This window comes from Lithobates pipiens, unplaced genomic scaffold (genome assembly GCF_037356315.1).
Source record: "Lithobates pipiens isolate NorthernLeopardFrog02 unplaced genomic scaffold, aLitPip1_a1.2 Scaffold_28, whole genome shotgun sequence".
NCBI classification, from domain to species: domain Eukaryota; kingdom Metazoa; phylum Chordata; class Amphibia; order Anura; family Ranidae; genus Lithobates; species Lithobates pipiens.
The window spans coordinates 143,683,801-143,711,654 of NW_027507789.1; the positions used below are offsets into that span (position 1 = coordinate 143,683,801).

Sequence of the window (27,854 nt, forward strand, 5' to 3'; positions counted from 1 at the left end):
TGTTCCTCCAACATGTCTCCAAAATGCTACTACTGGTTGTGACACCCCTCTCTCCTCCACCCCCTCCTCTTCTTCTTCCTCCAATGCCTCTTCCAGTGCTCTGTCCTCAGAACCAGCGGTGCTCCGTAGGCGTTCCAGGGGCTACGCAAGTACACAGGCAAAACTATGCCATGTCGTGCTTGCGCTGGTTTGTTTGGGGGACAGGAGCCACACTGGGGCAGATATTTTGTCAGCTCTGCAGGGGCAGGCCGAGAGGTGGTTGACGCCACGCCAGCTTAAGCCAGGAATGGTGGTTTGCGACAATGGCACCAACCTCCTCTCCGACGGACAACTGACCCATGTGCCCTGTGTGGCTCACGTCCTTAACCTGGTGGTGCAGCGGTTCTTGGGCAGGTACCTGGGCTTACAGGATGACCTGAAGCAGGCCAGGAAAGTCTGTGTGCATTTCTGCCAATCATTTTAATGCCTGTGCTCGGCTGGCTGAGCTCCAAAAGGAGTTGAACCTGCTCAAGAACCGCCTTATATGTGACATGCCCACAAGGTGGAACTCAACGTTGGCCATGCTGCAGCGGCTGCACACGCAGCAGAGGGCCATCAATGAGTACCTGTGTGACTACGGCACCAGGACAGGGTCAGGGGAGCTCGGTTTTTTCTCACCACGCCAGTGGGGCATGATCAGGTATGCATGCACTGTCCTGTCACCGTTTGAGGAGGCCACAAGGATGGTGAGCAGTGACAGTGCATGCATCAGTGACACTGTACCTCTTGTCCACCTGTTGGAGCATACGCTGCGTGGAATAATGGACAGGGCACTTGAGGCAGGAAGAGGAGGACTTCCTTGCCTGTCAAGGCCCCCTTTATCCAGACAGTGTTCCTGCTGTCCCACCCATCACACAGGAAGAGGAGGAGGAGGATGATGATTGTGTCAGCATGGAGGTGGAGGCTGGCATCAGCAGCAGCAGTCTTGTAGGGATGATTTACAGTCCCAAGAAGCCCGTGGACTTGTACATGGCTGGGAGGAGGTAGCTACGGATCATGTTGTCCTTAGTGACCCAGAGGACTCCGGACTGAATGCCTCAGCTAACCTACGCTGCATTGCCTCCCTGAACCTGCAAAGCCTGCGGAAGGATCCTCGTATTCTTCAGATCAAGGAGAGGGACCATTACTGGCTGGCCACTCTCCTTGATCCACGGTACAAGGGTAAGGTTGCCGACCTTATCTTGCCGTCACAGAGGGAGCAGAGGATGAGACATCTCCGGGAGGCCTTGCAGAAAGGTCTGTGCAACGCGTTCCCAGAGACTGTGAGGTTACAAACTCCTGGTCCTGGACAACGTGTTGTTGAGGCATCGGTCAGAAGGAGCGGTGGAGGTGGTGGTCGTCTGACCGATGCGTTCAGACAATTTTTTAATCCGCAGCCCCAAGGTATGATCGGTTCCAGCAACCATCGCCAGCGTCTGATTTACATGGTGCAGGAATACCTAGGGGCAAGGTCAGACATGGACACCTTTCCCACCGAAAATCTTCTGGCTTACTGGGTCTTGAGGATGGATCACTGGCCAGAGCTTGCACAGTATGCAATTACTTAGTATTGCAAGTACTAGCCTGTCCTGCATCCAGCATTCTTTCGGAATGCACCTTCAGTGCTGCTGGTGGCTTGGTTACTGATCACAGGGTGCGCCTGTCCACCGACTCAGTTGATCGACTGACCTTCATCAAGATGAATCAGTCTTGGATCACCCACACCTACCAAACACCTGAAGCTGATGTAACCGAATAATTTTTTTTTTTAAATATCACATCCCTTCAAGACTGCCTATGCCAGTGATGGCGAACCTTGGCACCCCAGATGTTTTTGAACTACATTTCCCATGATGCTCCACTACACTGCAGAGTGCATGAGCATCATGGGAAATGTAGTTTCAAAACATCTGGGGTGCCAAGGTTCGCCATCACTGACCTATGCTGATGCTGATTGACTGTCCTGTTATGTTGATTGTCTATCCTCTTCCTCCTCCGCTGATATGCTGGAAGAACATTTTTGGTTCTGGGTGATGCCACCAGCCCAATTTTTCAGCCCCTGTTTAACAGGGGCGTTCAATTACAATTTTTGATGCAATGCTTTGCAGCAGGGCCCATTCCTGCACCACAACTAGAGTATATGGGAGAGGTTGCAGTGTTGTGGCACCAGTGCCTAAGGCCCAATTTTTCAGCCCCTGTTTAACAGGGGCATGTAATTGCAATTCTTGATATAATATTTCACAGCAGGGCCCATTCCTGTGCCCACCCAGAGTAACCGGGAGGACTTATAGTGTTGTGGCACCAGCACCACAACCACCAAAGGTCAATTTTTCTACCACTGTTCAACAATGGCATGCTATTACAATTCTTGATATAATCGTTCACAGCAGGGCGCTCCAGTGCCCACCAAGAGTCACTTTGAGGGCTTACAATGTTGTGGCAACACCAACACCTTGTTCTGCCATTTCTGCAGAGCATATAGGGCAGGCCCCTACTTTCAAACATCCAACTTACAAACGTCTCCTACTTGCAAACGGAAGGAGACAACAGGAAGTGAGATGAAAAAAGACGGACGGCAAAACAAATTATACAGGGGTGATAACCCTTCGCTATGTTTTCCAAAAAAGCTTAAAAATAGATTTTTTGGACTGGAGCTACACTTGTGGGAAATGTACCAGTTCAAAATTACAAACGGATTCTACTTAACACAACAAATCTACACAGTCCCTGTCTCGTTTGCACCGCCTGTATACTGCTGTTCTGAGTATATAGGGCCTGGGGCCCCACGTCTTTCCTTTTTTTAATATGGCTGTGGGGTTCCCCTTAATATCCGTACAAGACCCAAAGGGGCTGGTAATGGGCAGGGGGGGGGGGCTACCCATGCCATTTTTCTCAATGATTTTCATCCATATTGCCGGAAGCAGATATTACATTAAAAACGCAAGCAGTTTGAAATGACTTTTTTTTCCGTTAAATGTCATCTTGTGCAGGGACTGTTCTAAACACAGGAAACGTGGCACTTCACAGGCATACTATAGACAGCCCCCAGGCACGATATTTAAAGGAATATTTCACTTTTTTTTATTCACTTTAATCGTCATTAAAATCAGTGCTCCCGCCAAAACGGCCATTTTTAAAAACATTTTAGGCATTGACCCATGTCCCCTGGAGCAGGAAACAGGTCCCCAAACCCTTTTTAGGACAGTATCTTGCATATTAGCCATTAAAATTATCACTTTTTATTTTGAATGTTCGAGTTCCATAGACTTCAATGGGGTTCTAACGTTCGTACAAATTTTCGGTCCGTTCGAAAGTTCTGGTGCGAACCGAACCGGGGGGTGTTCGGCTCATCCCTATTAAGGACCACCTGCAGGTGTTGACACTGGTATACCTAATTATGGAAGTTCACTCCCTATATAACCCCTCCTCCTTCCAGGAGCACATCAGTTTTTTTGCCAGTGTTTAAGGTGTTGGTCACGAGTGAAGATGTGCTCTGAGGCGCTCCAGGAGGATCCATGCTGGGTTAAAAAAAAGCCTCCACAACCGGATCCATCCACGCCACCAAGACCACAGGATGGTACTTCTCAGCAGCTCTGTGTCCAGCTACAAACAGCAGTGTGTGTCCCAGTAGCAGGGGAGAGTTTATAATTGAACAAAATGTCCCCCCCCCCCAAATTGGGGAAACTAAGTGGCTGGGGGTACAGCATTTTTTGTGTAAAAGCTGTACTACATCCGCATGTCTGAATGTCATTACTTTCTTTGACAAAATGACAGCGCTAAACAAATTTTCAAAATATCCTCAACTGCTAAAAATAAATCCCCCCCCCCCCCAAGAAAAGAGGAGTGGGGGCGGTTTATTCAACATAGGGGTTTAAGTGGCAACAGAGAGTTGATGTCAATTAAAACACTTCTGTTTTTTTACCTGCCTTAAAGCCTATAGCAAACCAGGAGCCTCTTCACTGGCAGCTGCAGCCTTCCTTCCTTCGGTCTGCATTCAGCCCGAATGCCGTGCTGTCCGCGAGCGCACTATGGCCATTAAAAAGGAGGGCAGGTCACTGAAGGGGCGTGGCAAAGGCAGGCAGCGCCTTGTACAGGACTCTGCGTCCTCGTGGAACACACGGCACAGCACTGGGCAATAATTGGGCTCACACCTGAAACCTCTTCAACAAAGCCAGCGCTCTTTTTCGACAAACAATCTCCATCAGAGCAGCCGAAGAGTAGAGGCTGTCGCACAGGACTCAGGAGACCCAGGGTCACGTAAGCGATGTATCAGATGTTTCCAGTAAAGGAAAATACAATTGTTGTTCAGCATCAAAAGCTGATCTGTATGGTAGCAGTTACTACTATTACTCAACAATAGTATATTTGTCAAAAAAGTGCCTCTGCTTTTGTGCTTGGCATTATAACCTCCATATATACCACAAAGGTACCAAAATTTCCACCCCCAGGCCCTGGGAACTCCAGTCATGCCTCCACACTATCATCCTTTCTGGAGATACTAGACATGGCAAGCCAGGGTGAGTCATTGGAACCTATTTGTGGTGCAACTGCTTCTCACACTTCAGCCCCTGTATACGAGACTGAAGATGCATTTTCCTCTGCCCTGCAGGGCTTAGAAGGAAGATTAGGAGCTTTAATCGCATCCTTCATCGAAGTGGATAGAAAGCATGCTAGATCCCCTTCCTTTACCTCAAACCCTTTACCAAGGGAACACTGGGCACAGGATGAGGTATTACCCTCAAGCGATCAAGTAGAAAAACAAGCCGATTATTCCTCTGCGGAGGAAACAGATGAACCTTCTACAACCTCGAAATCTGAGAGATTGAAGGTACAAACTCTTAGGCCGCGTACACACGGGCGGACTGTTCGTCCAACTTTGTCCGCTGAACAGTGTTTCAGCGGACAGTCCGCTCGTGTGTGGGCTTCAGCGGACAGTTTCAGCGGACAGTCTGACAAACAAAGTTTTTCGGAATTTCCGTAAGACTGTCCGCTGAAACTTGGTTTGAGCGGACAGTCCGCTCGTGTGTAGGCTTGTTCGGCAAACTAAGTCTCGCGCATGCTCAGAAAGAATTTACATGGCGAAGGTTGCATTGCAGTGTATCGGACGCCGAATTTCTCGTCCCGTCGTACGTGCCGTTCACGTCATCGCGCAAGTTTTCAGCGGACTGTTCGTTCGTCGTGTGTGGTCAAGTCCGTTCATGCTAATTTTGAACGGACTGTTTGTCAAACTGTTTGACGAACCTAGTTGGGCGGACAGTCCGCCCGTGTGTACGCGGCCTTATGGAGATGGTTCGTTCTACTTTCATGCTACCCCTAACAGTCAGCTGAAAGTTCGGTCTTCCTTGGGTTCCTTAAAACCCTTACAACCTTTTCATGCGTTTCTTGTCCATGCATTACATATTAATGCTGAATGGGATCACCCGGATAAGCATTTTTTCCCTCCAAAGAGATTCTCAGTTCTCTATCCCATGGAGGAGAAGTTCACAAGAAGATGGAAAGTACCAGCAGTTGACACTGCGATTTCCAGCATAAATAAAAATGTGAATATAGAAAAGAAATTTGGGCTATGGACTTTCGTTTACATTCGTTTGGTAGGTTAAAAATATATTTTTTTATTTACAAAAAATACAAACACAAAATATCTACAATTATTTTTTTTTTTTTTTTTTACAAAAATAGATCAGAAAGTCATCCCTATAATGTTCCCGCAGTTTTGAGACAATACAAAAGTGAAAAAAAACACCAATAAACATTCTGAACAATGTAGTAATAAATAAACCAAAATGGATAATCAGTATCCCTGTTTGCATTGCCGTTATGGGACGCTTCACTGGGGGAGATTCCAGGACGATCTTACTATTACAGATTCCAGGTTTATATGGTGGCCATCTCCTTGCTAGGAAGCTCCATTTCAGTCATTCCTTGTTAGTGTGTGCACCTGTTTGTTCAACCTTAGCTTCATTGTGGCTAACACCCATGCTTATTTCACCTATAATATTCTGATTACCTTTGTGCCCTCTATCTATGGATTAGTGGACATTATTTGTGGGCGGCTACTGTCGTAAGAGTATTCCTGCTAATACCCTGGCGCCCTTATGCAGTGGGAATTGTTTTTCCTTCTTTTACTTATGGGGAGTTGGCATAGTTATACCTCTTACTACTTTACTGATCAGAAATAAAAGCTCTGGAAGAAGCATGTGGACACGTGAAACATGTCAAGCATAGCATCATTCTATAATCTCTCTTGATGTTGCGCCATTGTGGTTTATTTATTACTACATTGTTCAGAATGTTTATTGGTGTTTTTTTTCACTTTAGTATTGTCTCAAACCCGTGGGAACATTATAGGGTTGACTTTCTGATCTATTTTTTGTAAAAAAAATATATATATATTTTTAACCGATCAAACTAATGTATGGTGGCTAAAAAGGCCATAACCCAAATTTTCTTTTTTATATTCAAATTTAAATCCAGGACGTGGCACGTTTTTTTCTTTAATGCTGTATCCACCTTACCACATGGTGTACTGATACATGTATACATTTTCAATATCAATAAAAAATTTAACTTGTCCAGTAGACAATGCACAAATGCTTAAAGATCCAACAGATAAAAAGTTGGAATTTCTGTTAAAATCCTCCTTTTTCTTGGCAGGAGCCGTTTCTAAGCATGCAGTCACTGCAATCAGCATCTGTCAGTCCCTAAAGGACCAGTTCAAAGAGGTCCTTAAGGAGGTCCCTGTACAACAGGCCCGTGAGTTGGCCAAACTACCAAATGCGTAATGTTTTGCCATAGATGCTATGAGAGACTCTATTCACCACGCGCCTGCCTTGCTCTTGTGCTAATACACATGCGTAGGACCCTGTGGTTAAAAAAATTGGTCAGCTGAAGCACCTTGCAAAAAGATTTTGACTAGTTTCCCTTTTCATCGGGAGCGACTATGTGGTGATGACTTGGATAAATGTATCCAAACGAGTTCTAATGGGAAGAGTACTCTTACCAGTCAAAAGAAAGTATAAATGTCCTTCATTTAGACAGATTTTTTTTCTCCTGCGCCTAGGGGCATCAACCTCTAGGCAGTGGCCATTGTCCGACTCTAAAGAAAAAGCCTTAGGGTCAGGCCCAGGCACAGAAAACATTTCAGCCCCTGTATACATCATTGAAAATGCATTTTTCCTCCGCCCTGCGGGGCCTAGAAGGAAAATTAGCGACTTTAATTGCATTCCCTATCCAAAAGGATAGGAAGCGTTTTAGATCCCCCTCCCCTACCTTGGACCTGGGGTTACCCTCAGGTGATCAGGAAGAAAAGCAAACCGATTACTCATGTGCTGAGAAAACTGGAGTTGAACCTTTTTTGCTTGTACAAATCTCTTACAGAGATGGTTCGTGCCTCTTTCAAGCTACCTCTAGCAGAGTCAGCTGATCATTCTGTTTCTTCTTAGGTTTCTTAAAACCTTCACAGCCTTTTCATGCGTTTCCTGTGCATGTACAGATCCACACAAATTCAACAGATCCATTCTAGAGCTAAAGAATACAAATTGGTTCCTGAAGATATGCTCCTTCTATGGAGTCGATCATGTCAGTAGTTTCTGTCCAAAATGGAGGAGACCTTCTGGCGTCTATCTGCATCAGGGATGCATATCTACATATCCCTATATTTCCTGCTCACCAAAGGTTTTTTTCGGTTCAAAGTAGAACAGCATTTCAGTTTGTAGTCTTGCCCTTCAGGCTAGCTACAACACCCCGAGTGTTCACAAAAGTGTTAGCCCCACCTCTAGCCAGGTTAAGGGCACAGGGCATAAACAGTCTTGGCATACCTAGACGATCTATTGCTAATGGACCAATTGGTGTTTGGAGCAAAGTGTGCACATTACAAGTACTTACCTGGAAAAGTCTGGGTTGCGTTCTCAACCTAGAGAAGTCTCCCTTAAAACTGCTAGAAAAGCTGGAGTGTTCATAAAAACAGCCCACAAAGAGGGTGTTCTTGCCCCAGGCAAAAGAACATTCCATAAGAGTTAGTGCAGAGGGTCAGGTCAAAGAAGATCCCTCCATTCACCTTTGCATGAGGTTGTTAGGAAAAATGGTGGCTTCATCCGAAACCGTTCCCTAGGCCCCGTTCCATTCAAGAATGTTGCAAAACAGTATTCGATCTGCTTGGAACAAAATGATCCAAGCTTTGGACTTGCCAATGCGGCTTTCCCCAAAGGTGTCCCAAAGCCTCAATTGGTGGTTACTAAAGAATCTGCTAAAAGGAAAATCCTTTTGGGCAGTGTGTCTGGCTCTGAAAGCCTGGACTTCCAGGTTAAAGGATTGTCCTGTCAGGATCAAATCCAACAATGCCATGGCTGTGGCCTATATCAATCACCAATAGGGCACATTCTAACTTGGGCAGAAGAAATATTCTGTGCCTTTGGGGGACTCTGGACATAGATCTAGTATCCAGTTCAATGTAAAGTTAGTCAACTTTGTGTCCAGCACAGAGGATCCATTCGCAAGCAGAATAGATGCGTTGGTGACATTTTGGGATCAGTCCACACTGATCTATGCATTTCCCCCTATTCAAATGCTGCCTTGACTTCTTTGCAGGATCAAGCTGGAAAGAAAATCGGTAATTCTGGCAGCACCAGCTCTCACAGGGGCTGATATTCCATCCTACTTAACGAATGTTAAATTTAATGGCTTGGCTACTGAAACCCACATTCTGAAGAAATGTGGGCTTTCCAGGTCAGTTATCTCTATTTTGATTAATGCAGGGAAAACAGCTTCCAGAACTATATATTATAGAGTCTGGAAGGCTTATGTTTCCTGGTGTGAATCCAAGGGTTGGCACCCTCGGAGATATATCATAGGCAGAATTCTTGCTTTTCTACAATTAGGGGTAGAGATGACGTTGGCCTTGAGTACTATTAAGGGCCAAGTCTCGGCCTTATCAATTCTATTTCAAAGAACGCTTGCTACGCATTCTTAGGCTGGGGTTTTATGCAAGGGGTGATGGGGTTTAATCTGCCAGTTAAATCACATTTAAGCCCTTGGGACTTGAACTTCGTTTTGTCAATGTTACAAAAACAAACATTTGAATCGATACCGATATTTGAACCAATACAGGATATTCCCTTAGTCCTTCTGACAAGGAAGCTGGTATTTTGGTTGCTATATCCTCAGCAAGGAGGGTTTCAGAATTGGCTACACTTTCTTGTAAAGAGCCATGTTTGATTTTTACATATTCATGAGGACAGAGTGGTGTTACGCCCTTGTCCAGGCTTATTGCCAAAAGTGGTTTCAGGTTTTCACCTGTTGTCCTACCATCGGTTGTTTTTTTTTCAAAACCATGTTCCAGGGAAGAAAAGTCACTACATTGTCTTGATTGGGTGAGAGCAGTGAGGATCTAAAGACAACTGCTCAGATTCTTAAGACTGATGTCTTATTTATTCTGCCAGGGGGTCCTAAGAAAGGACAGGCAGCATCGAAATCCACTATCACTAAGTGAATTTGGCAAATTATAATTCAAACTTATAATTCAGGAGTAAGATCCCCCCGTTTCAAGTTAAGGCGCATTCTACCAGGGTGGTTAGTGCTTCTTTGGCAGTGGTCTTGGTCTTCAGTGCATACATTCACAAAACTTATCAGGTGGATATGAAGAGGTATGAAGATATCACCTTTGGGCACAGTGTGCTGCAGGCAGCATTTTAAGCCCTCAAGTCTGGGGGTATCCTGCAGGCTGTCTCTCCCTCCCCTCAGGTAGCATTGCTATGGGACGTCCCATTAAGTAATTGCTTAGGCTCTGTGTTCCATGATGTACGATAAAGAAAATAGGATTTTTATTACAGCTTACCTGTAAAATCCTTTTCTTGGCGTACATCATGGGATACAGAGGTCCCTCCCCTCCTTTGGGATTAAGTATATTGCTTTGCTACAAAAACTGATGTGCTCCTGGAAGGAGGAGGAGTTATATAGGGAGTGAACTTCCATAATTGGGTATACCAGTGTCAACACCTGAAGGTGGCCCATAACCCATTAATTACTTAGGCTCTGTGTCCCATGATGTACTCAAAGAAAAGGATTTTTACAGATAAGCTGTAATAAAAATCCTGTTTTTATTAATCATTAATATTTACATTATTGACATGACATGTTAAAAACAAGACATGGTGTTTGGGCTAAACGACGCTCACACTACCTAACGCAACCAACTATTACCACAGTGGAACAGATCAATCAATAGTGATTCAAAATGAGTTGATGTCAAATAGGAGCCACCACCAACCAGTTGCTCCTTCTGCAGTCCACATCCCAGGAGTGGACAACTGCAAAGCAGACTACCTCAGCCACCACCACATGAATCAAGGGGAGTGGCCCTTCATCCAGGCATCCTCAATCTGATGCATCCGAAAATGGGGTACCCCGTACTTAGATACTGTAAACTAGACTCCAGATTTCTCAACAAACTACCTTTGTTAGTAGCCAGGACCAGGGATCCTATAGCATTGCTTGGGTGCCTTGATAATTGCCTGAACTCAGTTCCTCTGTACCTCATCTGGTCAAGAAAATAGAGCAAGAGAGGAAAACCGTGATTCTCATTGCACCAAATTGTCTCAGAAGAACCTAATACTCAGACTTCTAACAGATGACCCTTGGCCTCCTCCCAATAGGCCAGATCTGTTGTTTCAAGGCCCTCTATTCCATCCTGCTTCTCAATCCCTGGCTTTAATGGCATGACTGTTGAAACCCAGGTCATAAAAGATAGAGGGGTCTCTTAAAAAAAAAAAAAAAAAAGCCATTTCCAGGAAGATTTACTATTGTACCCGAAAATCATTATTTCCCTTGTGAGCACAGGCATTTCAGTCCCCAAGATTACTTTGTGCCATGCAATCTGGCCTTCCGAAAATATGGTCTTGACCAGAACGTGGCCTTAAAGTGGTTCTAAAGGCAGAAGTGTTTTTATCTTAATGCATTCTATGCATTAAGATAAACCTTCAGTGTGCAAAAGCCCCCCTAATATTTGCCTGAGCCCCATCTCAATCCAGCGATGTTGCAGGAGAGCCTCGGCTGTCCAGGACTCTCCCTCCTGATTGGCTGAGAGACAGCAGTGGGTGCCATTATCTCCCGCTGCTGTCAAAGTCAGTGAGCCAATGAGGAGAGAGAGCAGGTGGGGTCAAGCCAGCGTCTCTGAACGGCTTGGGTGCCCCCATTGCAAGCTACTTGCTGTGGGGGCAGGAGGGAACGTCTTGGGTGCCAGCAAGGGACCCAGGAAGAAGAGGATCTGTTCTACTCTGTGCAATACCAGTGCACGGAGCAGGTAAGTATAACATGTTTGTTATTTGTAAACACAAAAAACAAGACTTTACTATCACTTTAAGCACTCTGAAAGGATAGGTTTCATCTTCATCCAATCTCTTTCAAAGACCACGGGCTTCGCTCTTCCTTGTATAAATCTTGCTTCAGGGGGTATCTTTCATTAGCCCCCATTGCAGCATACTGGGGTTGATTTACTAAAGGCAAATCCATTGTGCGCTGCAAGTTCACTTGGAAGTGCAGTCACTGTAGATCTGAGGGGAAGATCTGCCAATTTCTATCATCGAAAATGCAGTTTTTTATTTTCCTTGCATGTTCCCCTCAGATCTACAGCAACTGCACTTACACTCTGCCATAGTGGATTTGCCTTTAGTAAATAAACCCCTATGTGTTTCCTTACAATCTCAACTTTGTTCTCTCTGCCCTGTAAAAACCACCCCTTGAACGCATTAGGGACTATTCCTTTAGATGACGTCTTCTGCAATGTATTTTTTGGGGTTGTTATCACATCTGTCAGATGTGTCTGAGTTGGCGGCTCACTCTTGTAAGGAGCAGTTCCTTATACTCCACAAAGACAAGGTTGCCTTTTGCCCAAAACCAACCTCTCTTCCCAAGGTGCAATCAGTTTTCCACATCAGTTAGGCCATACTCATTACTACCATCCTTATGTCCTGCTTCAAAGCAAAAAAGGGAAATCTTTCTTCATTGTCTGGATGGAGTCAGAGCCATTATAGTCTATCTTAAAACTACAGCTTCGATCAGACGCATTCCTTATGACCTCGTAGGGGCGTCTTGCTTTCAAATCCACCATAAGAAATCTGATGGCTATAATTTGCACTCTCAAGGACAAATTTCCTCCTGTGCTTTACAAAACCATTCCACCAGATCGGTGGGAGTTTCCTGAGCTTTCCAGTATCAGGCCTCCATAGCCGGTGTAAGGCCAACACCTGATCCTCTGGTCATACTTTCTCAAAGTTATACCAGGTGGACATTTATTCTTCTGTGAATGCAACTTTCACTAGCAAGGTTCTTCCTGCAGCACTCTAGAGATGGGTCTGTTGACCTTTGTTCTACCTATTGGCACAGTTCTCTTTGCCTAGTTGTTACCCGCACTTCCCATTTGTTGTTGTGGACATCTGGGATCTATGAATACTTTGCCTGTGTCCTGTACGATTAAGATGAGAGGAATTTTCACTTATCTGTAAATTCTATATCTTGGAGTATAGTACAGGATATGATCGACATGTACAAATACAGCAGTGGTCCATATAGTGAACTTGGTGTTGAGTTATTCACTTTAAGGACATCGGAGGACAGGGGGGGGGGGGAAATTTCATCTCCAATTACAGAAAAGTTTCTTTACAGTAAGGGCTGTGAAAATGTGGCTCTGGCCAGCTCAGTAGAGTGCTTTAACCACTTCCTGACTGATGCACGCCGAGGTACATTGGCAGAATGGCACGGGCAGGCATATTGGCGTACAGGTATGTCCAATTTTAAATGCCGCCCTGCCATCACGAGCGCGCCGCCGTGCTCGCGTGCTGGTCGGGACCCCCCGTGAGCCCGATCGTGGGTCCCGCGGACTCAATTGCCATGGGCATACCCGCAATCGTCTCACGGGGTGGCTGAACGAGGAGATGCAGTTGTAAACAGCATCTCCCCGTTCTGCCTAGCAACAAGTGACGCTGATCTCTGCTCCATGTGATTGGAGCAAAGATCAGTGTTCACTAAAACAAAGCCCAACCCCCCACAGTTAGTAACACGCCCCTGGGAACACTTAACCCCTTCACTGCCACCCACTAGTTAACCCCTTCACTGCCAGTTTCATTTACACAGGAATCACTGCATTTGTATAGCAGTGATTGCTGTATAAATGACAATGGTCCCAAAAATGTCCGATGTGTCCGCCATAATGTCACAGTCACAATAAAAATCGCTGATCGCCGCCATTACTAGTAAAAAAAAAGGAGGATTGTGTATATGGGATTGTATTTTTTATTTTTTTTGGTTGAACTGGATGGTGTCTTTCTTCAACCTGACTATCTAACTTTCCATTGCATTCCTTGGTTTCTCTGCATTGGCTGCTACAAAGCTGTGGACTCTGAGTGGGTTAGGGTTATAGGGGAGGTACCCAGTGGGCATGTCCTCAAAAGAATTGCCAGTGTCCAGTCACCTGCCGGTATGGGCTTATAACTAGGGTTTATGAGTACTCAGCCTGTAACCTGTACTGTACTCCAAGATACAGAATTTACAGATGAGACAAAATTCCTCTCTTATCTGAAGCTGAAAACAGCACAATATTATCTTATTTTCTCTACTTGTCAATTTAGGTGTGTATTTGTTTCAGGGGAAGATGTGAAGTAGAGGAATGATAAAGCGTCTTCTCAGACTTGTCCTCACCACTTCATTTGTCACAGGCATTCAGTATTGACAAGTACCACATTACAGGGAATGTCCAACTGTACAAAGCTTAACAGAGAGCAAGAAGAGTGTAATATTCTGAGTTGCTTTCAATCAAGACAGTAAATGGCAACAGAGGCCCAGAGGCATTTACTGCTATTCTGCTTTCAGTACAGCAAGTCCCAAACACCACACAGATGATTGTTATGTAAAATGTGTAGCTCATTTTAGCAAACACTCCAGGCACTGTAAAGAGCACTTCAGAAATGAATCTCAGGGACCTGAAGATGACACTGCCTGTTGTGAGCACATGGCTCTTCTCTGCCAGTATCCTCTATTTGTCCTTCTGCAGCATAGACTTAGTATAGCCATACTTCTGTCCCTTTATGGGTACAGTATATGGATATCCATGTTTGGCTGAGTTGGTTCCAGCTTCATCTGGGCAGCAAGCTCACAACCATTTTCTTAAAGATTCCTTCAAAACCTGCATCTTTTAAGCAATCCTACAAAAGTGATACAGGTACATGATACTCATGCACACAATTATGGAATGTTCTCCAATAGCCTGGGCATGTTGTGATTGGAGAAACTACAAGCCTAGCAGGTATTCAATGAGCCAATTAAAGGTATAGTTTTTAAGGGTAGTGGGCTGCAGAGATGCAATACCTGAAGAGCCCTCTATAAATTTGTATGTTGCATAATTTTTTGTGTCAATGGAGAGTGGGAAGGAGCAGGAAACAGAAGAGAAGACCCTCTCGGCACCATGGAATCCGTAGTGATTGGGACAGGTTGTGCATCAGTGGCTAGCTTGTGACTGATCTGGTTATGTTTAAAGAAACTTAAATTTATTAATTTCTCTCAAAGCAAACTGGTTCCACTAGATTGAGGTATCAGAGTAAAGGGGGGCTGAATACAAATGCACGCCACACTTTTCACATATTTATTTAAAAAAAAAATGATGAAAAACATTTATCGTTTTCCTTCCACTTCACAATTATGTGCCACTTTGTGTTAGTCTATCACATAAAATATGTAGCATAAATATGCCACTAGTAACAAACATCCACCATATCACCTCACTGCCAGACTCATCGCTTGCAGAGATGACGAAAAGTCAATTGCTGTGTTTTTATTTTTGTTTGTTGGGGAAAGGGGTATATGGCATGTCCATTGAACAGATTATCTTTAACCACTTGACCACTGGGCACTTAAACACCCTTAATAACCAGACCAATTTTCAGCTTTTGGTGCTCTCACATTTTGAGTGACAATTACTCAGTCATGCAACACTGGACCTATATGAAATTTTTGTCCTTTTTTTTCACACAAATAGAGCTTTCTTTTGGTGGTATTTAATCACCTCCTGAGTTTTTTATTTTTTGTGCTATAAAAGAAAAAAGACCGAAAATTCAGCGAAAAAATGAATTTTTCTTCGTTTCTGTTATAAAATTTAGCAGATTAGTAATTTTTTCTTCATAAATTTTGGCCAAAATTTATACTACTACATATCTTTGGTAAAAATAAGTACAAATTGGTGGATGTTATTTGGTCTTTGTGAAATTACACCCCAAAACACATTCTGCTATTACTCCCGAGTACGGCGATACCACATGTGTGAGACTTTTACACAGTGTGGCCACATACAAAGGCCCAAAATGCAGGGAGCGCCATCAGGCGTTCTGGAGCACCCAGGACAATTCTGACATTTCTCTCCTACATGTAAAAATCATCATTTATTTGCTAGAAAATTACAGAGAACCCCAAAACATTATATATGTTTTTTTTAGCAAAGACCCTGGAGAATACAATGGTGGTCGTTGCAAATTTTTATCTCACACGGTATTTGTGCAGCAATTTTTCGAATGCGTTTTTTTGGGGGAAAAAACTGTTTTGTGCTTAAAAAAAAAAAAAAAAACAGTAAAGTTAGCCCAATTTTTGCATAAAGTGAAAGATGAAGTTACGCTGAGTAAATAGATATCGAACATGTCACTCTTCAAAATTGCACATGCCTGTGGAATGGCGCCAAACGTCACCTAAAAAATCCCCATAGGCGACGCTTTAAATTTTTTTTACTGGTTACATGTTTTGAGTTGCAGAGGAGGTCTAGGGCTAGAATTATTGCTCTCGCTCTAACGTTCGCGGCGATACCTCACATGTGTGGTTTGAACACCGTTTTCATATGTGGGCGGGGCTTACGTATGCGTTCGCTTCTGCATGTGGGGACAGGGGCGCTTTAAAAAAAAATTTTTTTTTTATTGCTCATTTTACTTTATTTTAGTTTGACATTTTTTTCCCCAAAAATAAATTTTTGATCACTTTTATTCCTATTACAAGGAATGTAAACATCCCTTGTAATAGGAATATGGGGTGACAGGTCCTCTTTACAGTGAAATCTGGGGGTCAATATGACCCCACATCTCACCTCTAGGCTGGGAAGCCTGAAATAAAAAAAAATTAAAAAAAAAGATTCTGGCTTTGATCGTACTGGCGAGTTGGTAGAAGCACCGGAGGGCGGTGAGGGGTGGGGGGGCGTCTATGGCTGGGTATTGCAGGGTATCACCGAGTATGGCTGGGTATGGCAATTTATGGCAGGGTAGTGCAGAGTATTGGCGGGTACTGCAGAGTAATGGGGGGGGTACTGCAGAGTAATGGGGGGGTACTGCAGAGTAATGGCAGGGTACTGCAGAGTAATGGGGGGTACTGCAGAGTAATGGGGGGTACTGCAGAGTATTGGGGGGTACTGCAGAGTAATGGCAGGGTACTGCAGAGTATTGGGGGGTACTGTAGAGTAATGGCGGGGTACTGCAGAGTAATGGGGGGTACTGCAGAGTAATGGCAGGGTACTACAGAGTATTGCAGAGTATTGGCAGGGAATTGAGGGGTTAAATTCGGTGAGCAGCGATGTGGGCACTGCAGATGCAGCCCTCAGCGCTGCTAACACCGATCTCTTTCCCCTCCGCTGTACCGATCGGTACAGAGAGGGGGAGGGAGGAACCGGCGTCATAACATGACGCCGGTTTGTTTACAAGTGATCACTCCGGCGGTCACAGATGATCTCGTGTGCACGCCCCAGGGGGCGCACGAGAGCAGAATTCTGAGAGGCCGTTAATTAACGGCCTCTCAGAGTTAAACAACTGCCCTGAAGCCGTTAATCGGCAATGGGCGGTTGTTAAGTGGTTAAAGATGTTTTATAGATTAGCACTTCATTTGAGCCTGAAGAAAAAATTTGCATGTTTAACAGCCACAGGCTCTTTCCCTGCATCACCATGCAGACTATTGCGCCTCCTCTGCCTAACTCCTGCAGACTATTGCTTCCAGAACTTCCTCACCCATGACCGTGTAAAGTTGAGGACGTCACTCTTGACCGTGTAAGGGTGATGTTCCCAGAAATCCTCTCCTCCTGCACAAACTTAGACTGTGGTCATTATTGTAGTGTCATCTTCTCCTTTAAGCAAAAAGGACCCACTCTGAATAGTTCCTCCTGCAGGCCCTGGGTGCTCGCTGCTACTAAGCCAGAGGCCTGCAGTACCTCTCCCAGAGGCCTAGTAGTTTAAAAGCACATACTGAGCAGTGGACTACTGTTCCCAGCTAGCCCTGCTTGCAAATCCTGTGCCCTCAGGCCACATCGCTTTGACACAACTCCCCACCGTCTCTCCTCTGATCCAGGACTCCCCATCATTCACTTTGCAACCCTAATGACCATGTAGAAGCGAAGTTCCCTCACAGACTTCCTGGCACATCCAGCCCTCAACTGTGGTACACTCACCGACCTTTCTCTGCCCTGGGTCCTTGATGGAGAACTTAAACGGACCATAAGTTCTGACCGCTTCACCTGCCCCTCTGCTCCAGAAGTTCCCCACCTCAATGACTGCGTAATGATGAGAACTTCGCTGATGACCGTGTAACAGCGAAAGTTCCCTCACGGCTCTCCCCAGGCCCCCTCCTGCGATCGTTGCATCTCAACTTTGCAGGATTGCACCAAGGCCTTAGATCCAGATAGATACAATAAAACTTAAATGGAGCCAGATGGCCTCTTACCGAATGTGAAGGACCCCAGATTATAAGGGTCAAACTCGCCCAATATCAGCAATGTGCTGTAACAGCTATTCATCCGATCCACTCCGGAGCGATAAGCCAGCCACTGTTCCACATCAAGAACACCATGGTAGGATATTACGTTCCACTCACTCGTAAGCAGCACCAGCTATCAGCTGTAATATTTCAACAGGTTGATTTAAATGGGATAGCCGCTCTCCTCCGTCATAGGTTATTAGTAATGGGATAGTTTTAAATAATTTTCCCTTTACTCCAGAAATCCTCCAAATGATATTTCCAATAGTTAGTTAAAAGAGAAAGAACAACAACTTCATGGTGCAGTAAATCGAAACATTTATTTCTCACTATTTTCTCATGCACAGCAAACAAATATACGTGGCACATAGCTCAGAACTTTCAGGCTGTCAGCTGGTACGTGGTGACGTCACAGGGTTCTCTTCAACAATTGGAATATTTGCTTGGTTTATGGCCGGCCTAAGGGCCGGTTCACACAGCGATGCGATGCGAGGCGACACGGCTCGCCTCGCCTCGCTCCCGCAAGTCGCCCCCGTTCAGTACTATGGAACCGTTCTGAGAGGAGCGACTCAAGTCGCTCCGACTCAGAAAAAAGGTTCCTGTACTACTTCTGGGCGACTTCGGGGGCGACTTGCATTGACTTCTATACAGAAGTCCTCTGCAAGTCGCCGCTGAGATCCCCGCAGGTCGCGGCGAGGCAAGTCGGAGACGCCTCGCCGCGCCTCGCTGTGTGAACCGGCCCTAACACTACCTTCTGCCTAGACTGACACTGGTGCAGTTCTTAAGATTTCTCCATTACTCCATCCAGAGTGGATACCTACACTAAGACAGCAGGGGTGTTAAGCCTACTACATATTAGTATTTTTTTATTTTTATTTTTTGCTCAACCCAGCAGGCTAAACAAAAAAACAGACACGTCAGGAGATGCCACTGTACTACATATCTGATGTTAGTACATCAATCTTTCCTGCTGTGCTATTGTGTTCTGACAGGGGGCAACTTCCCCCCGCCAGAACGCTTTGGTCAGTGCTCTCAGCTTTTGGCTGAGAGCGCTGATCAGGAGTCTATCGGCAGACCTTTTTCGGTCATGTCCCTTCGATAAGTGGACCGACTCCAGTACACGTGGGTCGAATGTCAGCCGGTTTCTATTGAATCGTCCAACATTTGGCCAATGTGTGCTAGGCTTTACTGGCTGGATCACCAGGTGAATTTAGAAGGAAAAAATAAGACCTAAAAAAAGAAAACTAATGTAGCTATCGCATCTATTGATTGGTAATCTTCAATATATTACATTTTTGTTTTGGGATTTAATACTGCTGTAAGGTTGGGAAAGATGCAAGGATCCACTTTCAAAAACAGGAGCCCAGGGCACCACCAGGATGTTCTAACTCTTTCACACGCTCTCTGAAACTAAGGAAAAAACATTTTGCCTTCCAATAACACTACTGCAGTGCAGGAGCCAGGTGCTGCAAGGCCACTAAGGGCTCATGTACACACCGACTAGGTTGACTGCTGGTGTTCTGCCAAAAACTCCCAACTCGCCATAATCTCCAACCACGTTACTTTGGGTGAGTCTCCGGAAGCAATAATTGGAGATTTCCACAAGTTGGCTGTTTTCATAGAACACTGGCAGCGTTGTTAGTCTGCCCACTAGTAACCAACCACATCAACTTTTTTCCTGCTTACCCGGTGTTCTGTCTAAACAGCCAACTAGTCATGTACCGTAGTGTATACACTGCCGGTGTAATGTGAAAACAGCCAACTCATCGAAATCTGCAATTATTGCTGCTGGAGAGTCACCGGAAGTGACGTGGGTGGAGGTTTTGGCGAGTTGGAGTTTTCGGCAGAACACCAGCTGCGGGAAAACGCAATCAAACAAATATCGGGATATTCAGCGCTGATAAACAAAGCCAAAAATAAACATGAACACAGTGCAGGCTAGCATTGCAGGTAAATTCAACAATCCCCGAGATGAGTATATAATAAAATAGTGCAGCGCAATTAATATAAAAGTTCTATATCGGATTGCAAAGGAAGTCCCTAAATAAGAAAAAGTGCACGTGAATAGTAACACCAATCCAATTGTATTCGTTGATGAAAACATAAATCGAATGGCAGATCCGGTGATGTTGATCCCTCCACCACAAGTAAAATTAGCCTCTCGCCTCATAACATCGACCTGCAACAGGTCATGAAGCAGTAAATGGATCCCCGGGCAATGTACCTTCTTATATCACCTTCCTCAGATTAGTAATGCTCACCCCACAAATAAAAAATGAAAAGCGGTCTAATGCTCATTGTATAAAAGCTTTAATGACAAAATTGCAAAGAAATATACTCACATTTAGCCCCACTCCAAGCCGAGTGCTGGCGTGTAAACATAAAACAGTATTGCAACCAAAAAGATGGCCGCGGGGGACGTCATGCCTAACACCTGACCGCCGTACGCGGTACATCCTGGGAGGGACTTCTTCAGCGTTGGGAAAATGCAAAACAGCATTTTTCCGGCTGGAGGTCAAAACGCTCCTATCCTGAATGCGATTCTTCCACATTCATGAGAGGGAGGTGGAACCTCCCCTAACCACAGCAGCATCTAAACTCTTGTAAAAGCCTATGTGTATGTGGACACAGGCTTTTATGGAGTTGAGTTTAGAAGCTGTGGCAAAAAAACTCAACTAAAATAAACTGAGGTTTATAAGCTATAGTACCTGAGCCATAAGACTGCGTTCACATCTCAGTGTTTTGAATCGCGAGCAAACTTGCTGTGATTCTGCACACAATTTCAATCACAACTGCAACACGATTTATCATGACAGAACTGCATCACAATTTTAGGTGCCATGCCATTGAATGGCATCTCATATGTGCATTCTGCGATTTGTCATTCACATCTCGGCGCTTTGAAATCACAAGCAGAATTGCGGAAAATCTGCCCGCAATTCAAAGCGCTGAGGTGTGAATGCAGTCTAATAGTTATAATGCAATAACTCTCTGCTATGTAGACCACTCTGTGTTCACAGGAGATCACTTCCACAGCAAGGTAAGGAAATGTCTGATATATGTAAGGCTGCTTAAAAAAAAAACATAATTTCCTGCCGATGACTTCTGTATTGTTTGACCTATTTTCATTTTTAGTTGCTTGTGGCCCTGAAACATATATCCAGATATTTCTCCCAGACATGATCATTTTTGCATGTTATTAAATCTTTTCTGTATACCATTATAACAGTTTGCATGGCATTAGCCTCGTATGTCTTTGGAGGTACTGGAGATAATACATTGTAGCTGATACAGTTTTCTCACTTCGAGTTCTGTGTGTTTCCTCATTTGCCATTCATTGTTAATCGGCATCTCTTTGATTTGTAAATAACTTCTGCAATCAATGCCACCAGTCACTTTCCTGATCATTACTTTCATGCATGTTTACAGTGTCTTAAGTAGTTTGTAAAAAATCCTGTTGCTGTATCGGCTGCGTTTTCTTCTCTGATCTTAAAAACTACAAGGAAAATGCTGCATAAAAATAATACAAAGCAAACTGCTTTAATCAGTGCATTGAAAAGGAAGCTACGTAGACTGCCAATAGGCTGCTCTATAGATAAACTCGGCAGTGCTGTTGGGAAAAGTAGGACATGTTTTAAGAATTTTTTTTAAATGATTTTTATCTTATATCAGATTTGCATTAATCAGTATTAGTAATGTATACTCTTTCAGAAAACGAAAACAGAAATTAATCTACTTTGCAAATCTATCAGCACAATATTGTATTTTATTTCCCTGGTCACATCTGTTGTGTAGGGCCTGTACTCTTCTACCCTCCCTGCATGATGTAGCTTGGCCTCCTAGCTTCACAGAGGTGCTTTGGGCATTGGAATTCTCCTCAGGGTGCCATAACAGAGTTATTTCTTGGGAGTCCCCAGCCTGGTCTGACCAGCACCCACCAGAAGCCCGTTCCATACCTACCTCAGGTCGTACACCAATAGACCCCAGCAGCAGCTCATCCAGTACATATTTTGTTTCCAGAAGATGTTCCCATTAGAAGTTAGGAGAAAGAAGAGTTCAAACAACAAGAGCCTTTTCACACAGGAACACAATTGATATATATATATATATATATATATATATATATATATATATATAGTGTGTGTGTGTATATATATATATATATATACACGCAAACTATATTACCAAAAGTATTGGGACACCTGCCTTCACACACATTAACTTTAATGGCATTCCAGTTTAAGTCCGTAGGGTTCAATATTGAGTTGGCCCCCCCCTTTGCAGCTATAACAGCTTCAACTGTTTGGGGAAGGCTGTCCACAAGGTATAAGAGTATGTCAGAAGGCCTGGGTCGCAGTCTCTGCTCTAATTCATCATAATGGTGTTCTATCTGGTTGAGGTCAGGGCTCTGTGCAGGTCAGTTAAGTTCCTCCACCCCAAACTCATTCATTAATGTCTTTATGGACCTTGCTTTGTGCCCTGGTCCAAATCCATGGTGTGGGGTTGTTTTTCCAGGGGTTGGGCTTGGCCACTTAGTTCCAGTGAAGGGCACTCTTAAGGCTTCAGCATACCATGACATTTTGGACAATTTCATGCTTCCAACTTTGTGGGAACAGTTTGGGAATGGCCCTTTCCTGTTCCAACATAACTGTGCACGGTCCATAAAGACATGGATAAGTGAGTTTGGGGTGGAGGAAATGGACTGGCCTGCACAGAGTCTTGACCTTAACCTGATAGACCACCTTTAGGATGAATTAGAGCAGAGACTGTGAGCCAGGCTTTCGCGTTCACATCAGTGCTTGACCTCACAAATGCACTTCTGGAAGAATGGTCAAACATTCCCATAGACACACTCCTAAACCTTGTGGACAGCCTTCCCAGAAGAGTTGAAGCTGTTATAGCTGCAAAGGGTGGGCCAACTCAATATTGAACCCTACAGACTAAAGCCTCGTACACACGGTATGATTGTTGGCAGGGGATTGTCTGTTGACAGGCTGTTGCCGTTAGTACTCTCCTTTTGACAATTGTCCAACTTTCGACCAACAAATGTTGCATGATAGGCTAGTAATTTTTCGGCAGACAACAGCTCTATGCCCGATTTTCGTATAGTCAGTACACGAATCCGTTACACAAAAGTTGAAAGTGCAAACACGCATGCTCGCAATCAATGCTGACCAAACACAAAATTAGCAGAAGGGTTTCAAAGGGTGACACTAAAGAGATGAAATTCCTCGTAGTATGTGACTATGCGTGTGTTTGTGGAGCAAGAGCCTGGCGCACGCTCTTTTGACAAAAATCAGACGCTCAGTTGGCCAACAATCGTGTTGAGTGTACGAGGCTTAAGAATGGGATGCCATTAAAGTTCACGTGCATGTAAATACTTTTTACCAATACTTTTCACAATATACTGTGTGTGTGTGTGTGTATATATATATATATATTAGGGCTGTGGAAATTCTGGCTTCAGGGAGTTCCGTCGGAGATCCGGTGATGTCACGGACATTGGCATCACTGGACTCCTCCCCCTTCCTGAAGTGCCTCCATCTGTTAACGAAGGGAAGGGGGGAGGAGTCAGTTGACCTTGAAGTTTTGATTGAACGTAACGTGTACAGGGGAGGAGCTACGCATGGCGTCACCTACTGCTGCCCTACGGAACTAACACGATTGTCGGCTTTACATGCTGTGTTTTTATCATCTTTAGGTGAGTAGTTTGTGTTTGAACACAAAAATTAAATCTTATACTTAAGCGGTGAGCACTTAGATCTTTTCTTTCTACCCATGACCTGGCGTCCTTGCTGAGATCTAAGGAGACATGAGAGAAGTTTATGGTCCGTGTTAACCCTTTTGATACCCGCTTGCATGACCACCTGTTTGCACAGGGGTCCATGCCATAAGGTGAGAGTGATTAGTTAGACCGGAGGTGGATTGTCATGCTACTGTGGAAAAAAAAATTACTGGCGTCAGTGCTACAGTTTGAATTTAAAACGTATTTGTGTGAATTGTGAAGTTAAGTCATGGATTGTGGAAACTAACTAGTGTCGGGTGATTGTATATAGTGTATACCACATTTACCACTGACTAATGCAGAGTTGCAATGCAAGGAGATCGGCAAAAGTAGTTGGATCTGTATGTGCGTTATAATTAATCAAAATTAGTCAATTAATCGATTTAAAAAAAATCGATTAATCGAACACAAAAATTTAAATCAGTAACAGCCCATATATATATATATATATATATATATATATATATATATATATACACATATATAAATCAATATTATTAGTGCCTTGAAAAAGTACATCCCTTACAATTTTACACATTTTGTCATGTTGCAACCAAAATACTAAATGTATTTTTATTAGGATTTTAATATGATAGACCAAAACAAAGTGTCACATAATTGTGAAGTGGCAGAAAAATGATAAATGGTTTTCAAAATTTTTTACGAATAAATATCTAAAATGTGTGGTATGAATTGTATTCAGCCCCCTTTACTCCGATATCCCTAACTTAAATCTAGTAGAACTGTTTGCCTTCAGAAGTCATCTAATTAGTAAATAGAGTCCACCTTTGTGCAATTTAATTTCAGTATAAATACAGCTGTTCTGTGAAGCCCTCAGAGGTTTGTTAGAGGACCTTAGTGGACAAACAGCATTATGAAGGCCAAGGAACACACCAGACAGATCAGAGATAAAGTTGTGGAGAAATTTAAAGCAGGGTTAGATCATAAAAAATATACCAAGCTTGAAACCTCTCACGGAGCATTGTTCAATCCATCATCAGAAACTGGAAAGAGTATGGCACAACTGCAAACCTACCAAGACATGGCCATCCACCTAAACTGGCAAGCCCGGCAAGGAGAGCATTAATCAGAGAAGCAGGCAAGAGGCCCATGGTAACTCTGGAAGAGTTGCAGAGACCCACAGCTCAGGTAGAAGAATCTGTCCACAGGACAACTATTAGTTATGCACACCACAAATCTGGCCTTTATGGAAGAGTGGCAAGAAGAAAACCATTGTTGAAAGAAAGCCATAAGAATTACTGTTTGTAGTTTGCGAGAAGCCACATGGGGGACGCAGCAAACATGTGGAAGAAGGTGCTCTGGTCATATGAGACTAAAATTGAACTTTTTTAAAAGCAAAACGCTATGTGTGGTGGAAAACTAACACTGTACATCACCCTGTACACTCCAACCCCATCATGAAACATGGTGGTGAAAGCATCATGTTGTGGGGATGCTTTTTTCAGCAGGTACAGGGAAGCTGGTCAGAGTTGATTGGAAGATGGATGGCGCCAAATACAGGGCAATCTAATGCCGTGTACACACGACTGGACTTTTCAACTGCAAAATTCAGATGGAACTGATCCGTCAGACAATTCAATCGTGTGTGGGCTTCATCTGACCTTTTCTGTCAAAAAATTTGATGGACTTTAGAAATAGAACATGTTTCAAATCTTTCCGCCGGAACCAGTTCCTATCGAGAAAACCGCTTGTCTGTATGCAGGTCCGACAGACCAACAGTGACTCAAGGGCAACTATTGGCTACTTGCTATTGAATGTTCTTTTTCTAGTCCCGTCGTACGTCATCACGTTAAACGAACAGACTTTGGTGTTATAGTGTGTAGGCGGAATTCAGCGGAACTCCATCAAAAAGTCAGTCGGAGTTCATTCCGACAAAGTCCGGTCGTGTGTACTCAGCATTATAAGAAAACCTGTTAGAGTCTGCAAAAGACTTGAGACTGGAGCGGAGGTTCAACAACCCTAAACGTACAGCCAGGGCTACAATGGAATGGTTTTGATCAAAGAATATTCATGTCTTAGAATGGCCCAGTCAAAGTCCAAACCTAAATCCTATTGAGAATCTGTGGCAAGACTTGAAAATTGCTGTTCAGATGCTTTCCATCCAATCTGAAAGAGCTTGAGCTATTTTGCAAAGAAAAATGGGCAAAAATGTCACTCTTTAGATGTGCAAAGCTGGTAGAGACATCCCCAAAAAGACTGGCAGCTGTAATTACAGTGAAAGGTGGTTCTATGAAGTATTGACTCGGGGGGTGAATACAAATCCCTTTTGAATACAAATACACTTTTCACATAATTATTTGTAAAAAAAAAATTGAAAACCATTTATCATTTTCCTTACACTTAACAATTATGTGCCACTCTGTGTTGGTCTATCACATAAAATATATAGCTTTCAATAATCTATATTTAAATTGATAAAAATAATATGAGTGAACAGAAGAAAAATCGAAATAAAAATTTGGCCTCAAACCAGCATCAATTCTGGTATATTACCAAGATATCAGCACACCAGAACGAACCCCCCCCCCCCCCCCCCCAAGCAGTAAAACTAACCCCAGCTTCTGGATTAACTCTGCTCTCTAGCAGGAAGATTTATAACATTCAACAACCAGAGTTTAGAAAATCAAAAAAATTCATGGAAAGAATCCCAGACGGATGTCTATTTGAAAGTAATCAGACTACCCTCTGGCTGACGGGATTTACGAATTGCTTTATAGGGTAATAAGGGAGGTGATATACACCCCCGTAACCCTATGCAATCTGTACAAGATATAAAAAGTTACAGTGCGTTTTGCTTCTTTTTTTATTATTTTACAGAGTTTAGAAAATATCTATTGTCCTTAAAGGGGTTGTAAACCCTCTTTTTTTTTTTTTTCCTAATAACAAATGTCATAACTCCACTGTGCAGTTAGTTTTGCACAGAGTGGCCCCAAACCTTGACTTCTGGGGTCCCTCAGCGGTACTCATGGCTCCTCCCCGCATTGAGTGTCCACGTTGGAGAAGGCTCTCCTAAGGTTGACATTGTGCAGGCACGCTCCCCGGCGCCCATGTCATTGGATTTGATTAACAGCAGCGGGAGCCAATGGCTGCTCTGCTATCAATCTATCCAATCAAGCCGAGACAATGGGCAGCGAGGAAGAGCACCTCTCCGCCGAGGGAAGAAATGGACTCAAGTGAGAAAGACGGGGGAGGGGGCTGGAGGGGCCGCTCAGTGTCAGCAGTTTTTTCACTTTAATGCATAGGATGCATTAAGCTGAAAAAACACGAGGGTTTACAACCCCTTTAAGAGTTCATCAAAAAGTTCTTGCAGTATGTCTTCACCAAATAAAATGATAGCCTCTTCATTCATGGATCAGAATAAAGTACATGTGTGAAAAATGCGCTGCATCCTGTCTCAATTTCTCCTTTCTTCCACAGATGAAATTCAATTCTGCAGATCAATCCTATCCCTTTCATACCCAATTTCAACTGTGTGAGTGCCATGCATCACCAAAACATGCATACTCCCGTGACGACTCTTAATTCTTAAATATCTATCCTTACCCTCTGGATTATCAATTGCTCTTGATATAAATCAATTTCCGGAATAATCGCGTTCCCTTTGCATTCACTAATAAAATCTCTGAAAACAAAACATAGTGTAGTATGTTTTTTTTTTTTTTTTAATTGCCTTTAGAGTGTGTAAATGTGCTTACATTTCCATTATGTGCTTAGTGTTTTTTTCCCAAAAATGTTTGTCCTGATGTTCCTATTAGGGATCCCCCCGGTTCGGTTACTATTGGACACCCCCTGGTTCGGTTCGCACCAGAACTTTCGAACGGACCGAAAATTCGTACGAACTTTAGAACCCCATTAAAGTCTATGGGACTCGAATGTTCGAAAACAAAAGTGCTAATTTTAAAGGCTAATATGCAAGATATTGTCCTAAAAAAGGGTTTGGGGACCCAGCTCCTGCTCCGGGGAACATGGATCAATGCAAATTTTTTTTTTTTAAACGGCCGTTTTTTTGGGAGCACTGATTTTAATGACGATTAAAGTGAAAAAAAAAAGTGAAATATTCCTTTAAATATCATGCCTGGTGGGTGTCTATAGTATGCCTGTGAAGTGGCATGTGTTTTCTGTGTTTAGAACAGTCCCTGCACAAAATGACATTTAACGGAAAAAAAGTAATTTAAAACTGCCTGCGGTTTTAATGTAATGTCCTGTCCTATATGCTCTGCAGAAATTTGGCCCTAAGGTGTCAAGTTAACACTGTAAGCCCTCAAAGTGA

General features: G+C 43.7%; 1 protein-coding gene across 1 annotated transcript in view; it reads left to right on the forward strand.

The window, feature by feature from the left end:
• FDXR (ferredoxin reductase) overlaps positions 1-27,218 on the forward strand; it is a 137,103-nt gene extending 109,885 nt beyond the window's left edge. The window contains exon 12 of the mRNA XM_077459634.1: positions 27,002-27,218. Coding sequence (XP_077315760.1) covers positions 27,002-27,060 — 59 coding nt within the window. The 3' untranslated portion in view covers positions 27,061-27,218. The remainder of the gene's footprint in view (positions 1-27,001) is intronic.
• Positions 27,219-27,854: the final 636 nt, after the last annotated feature.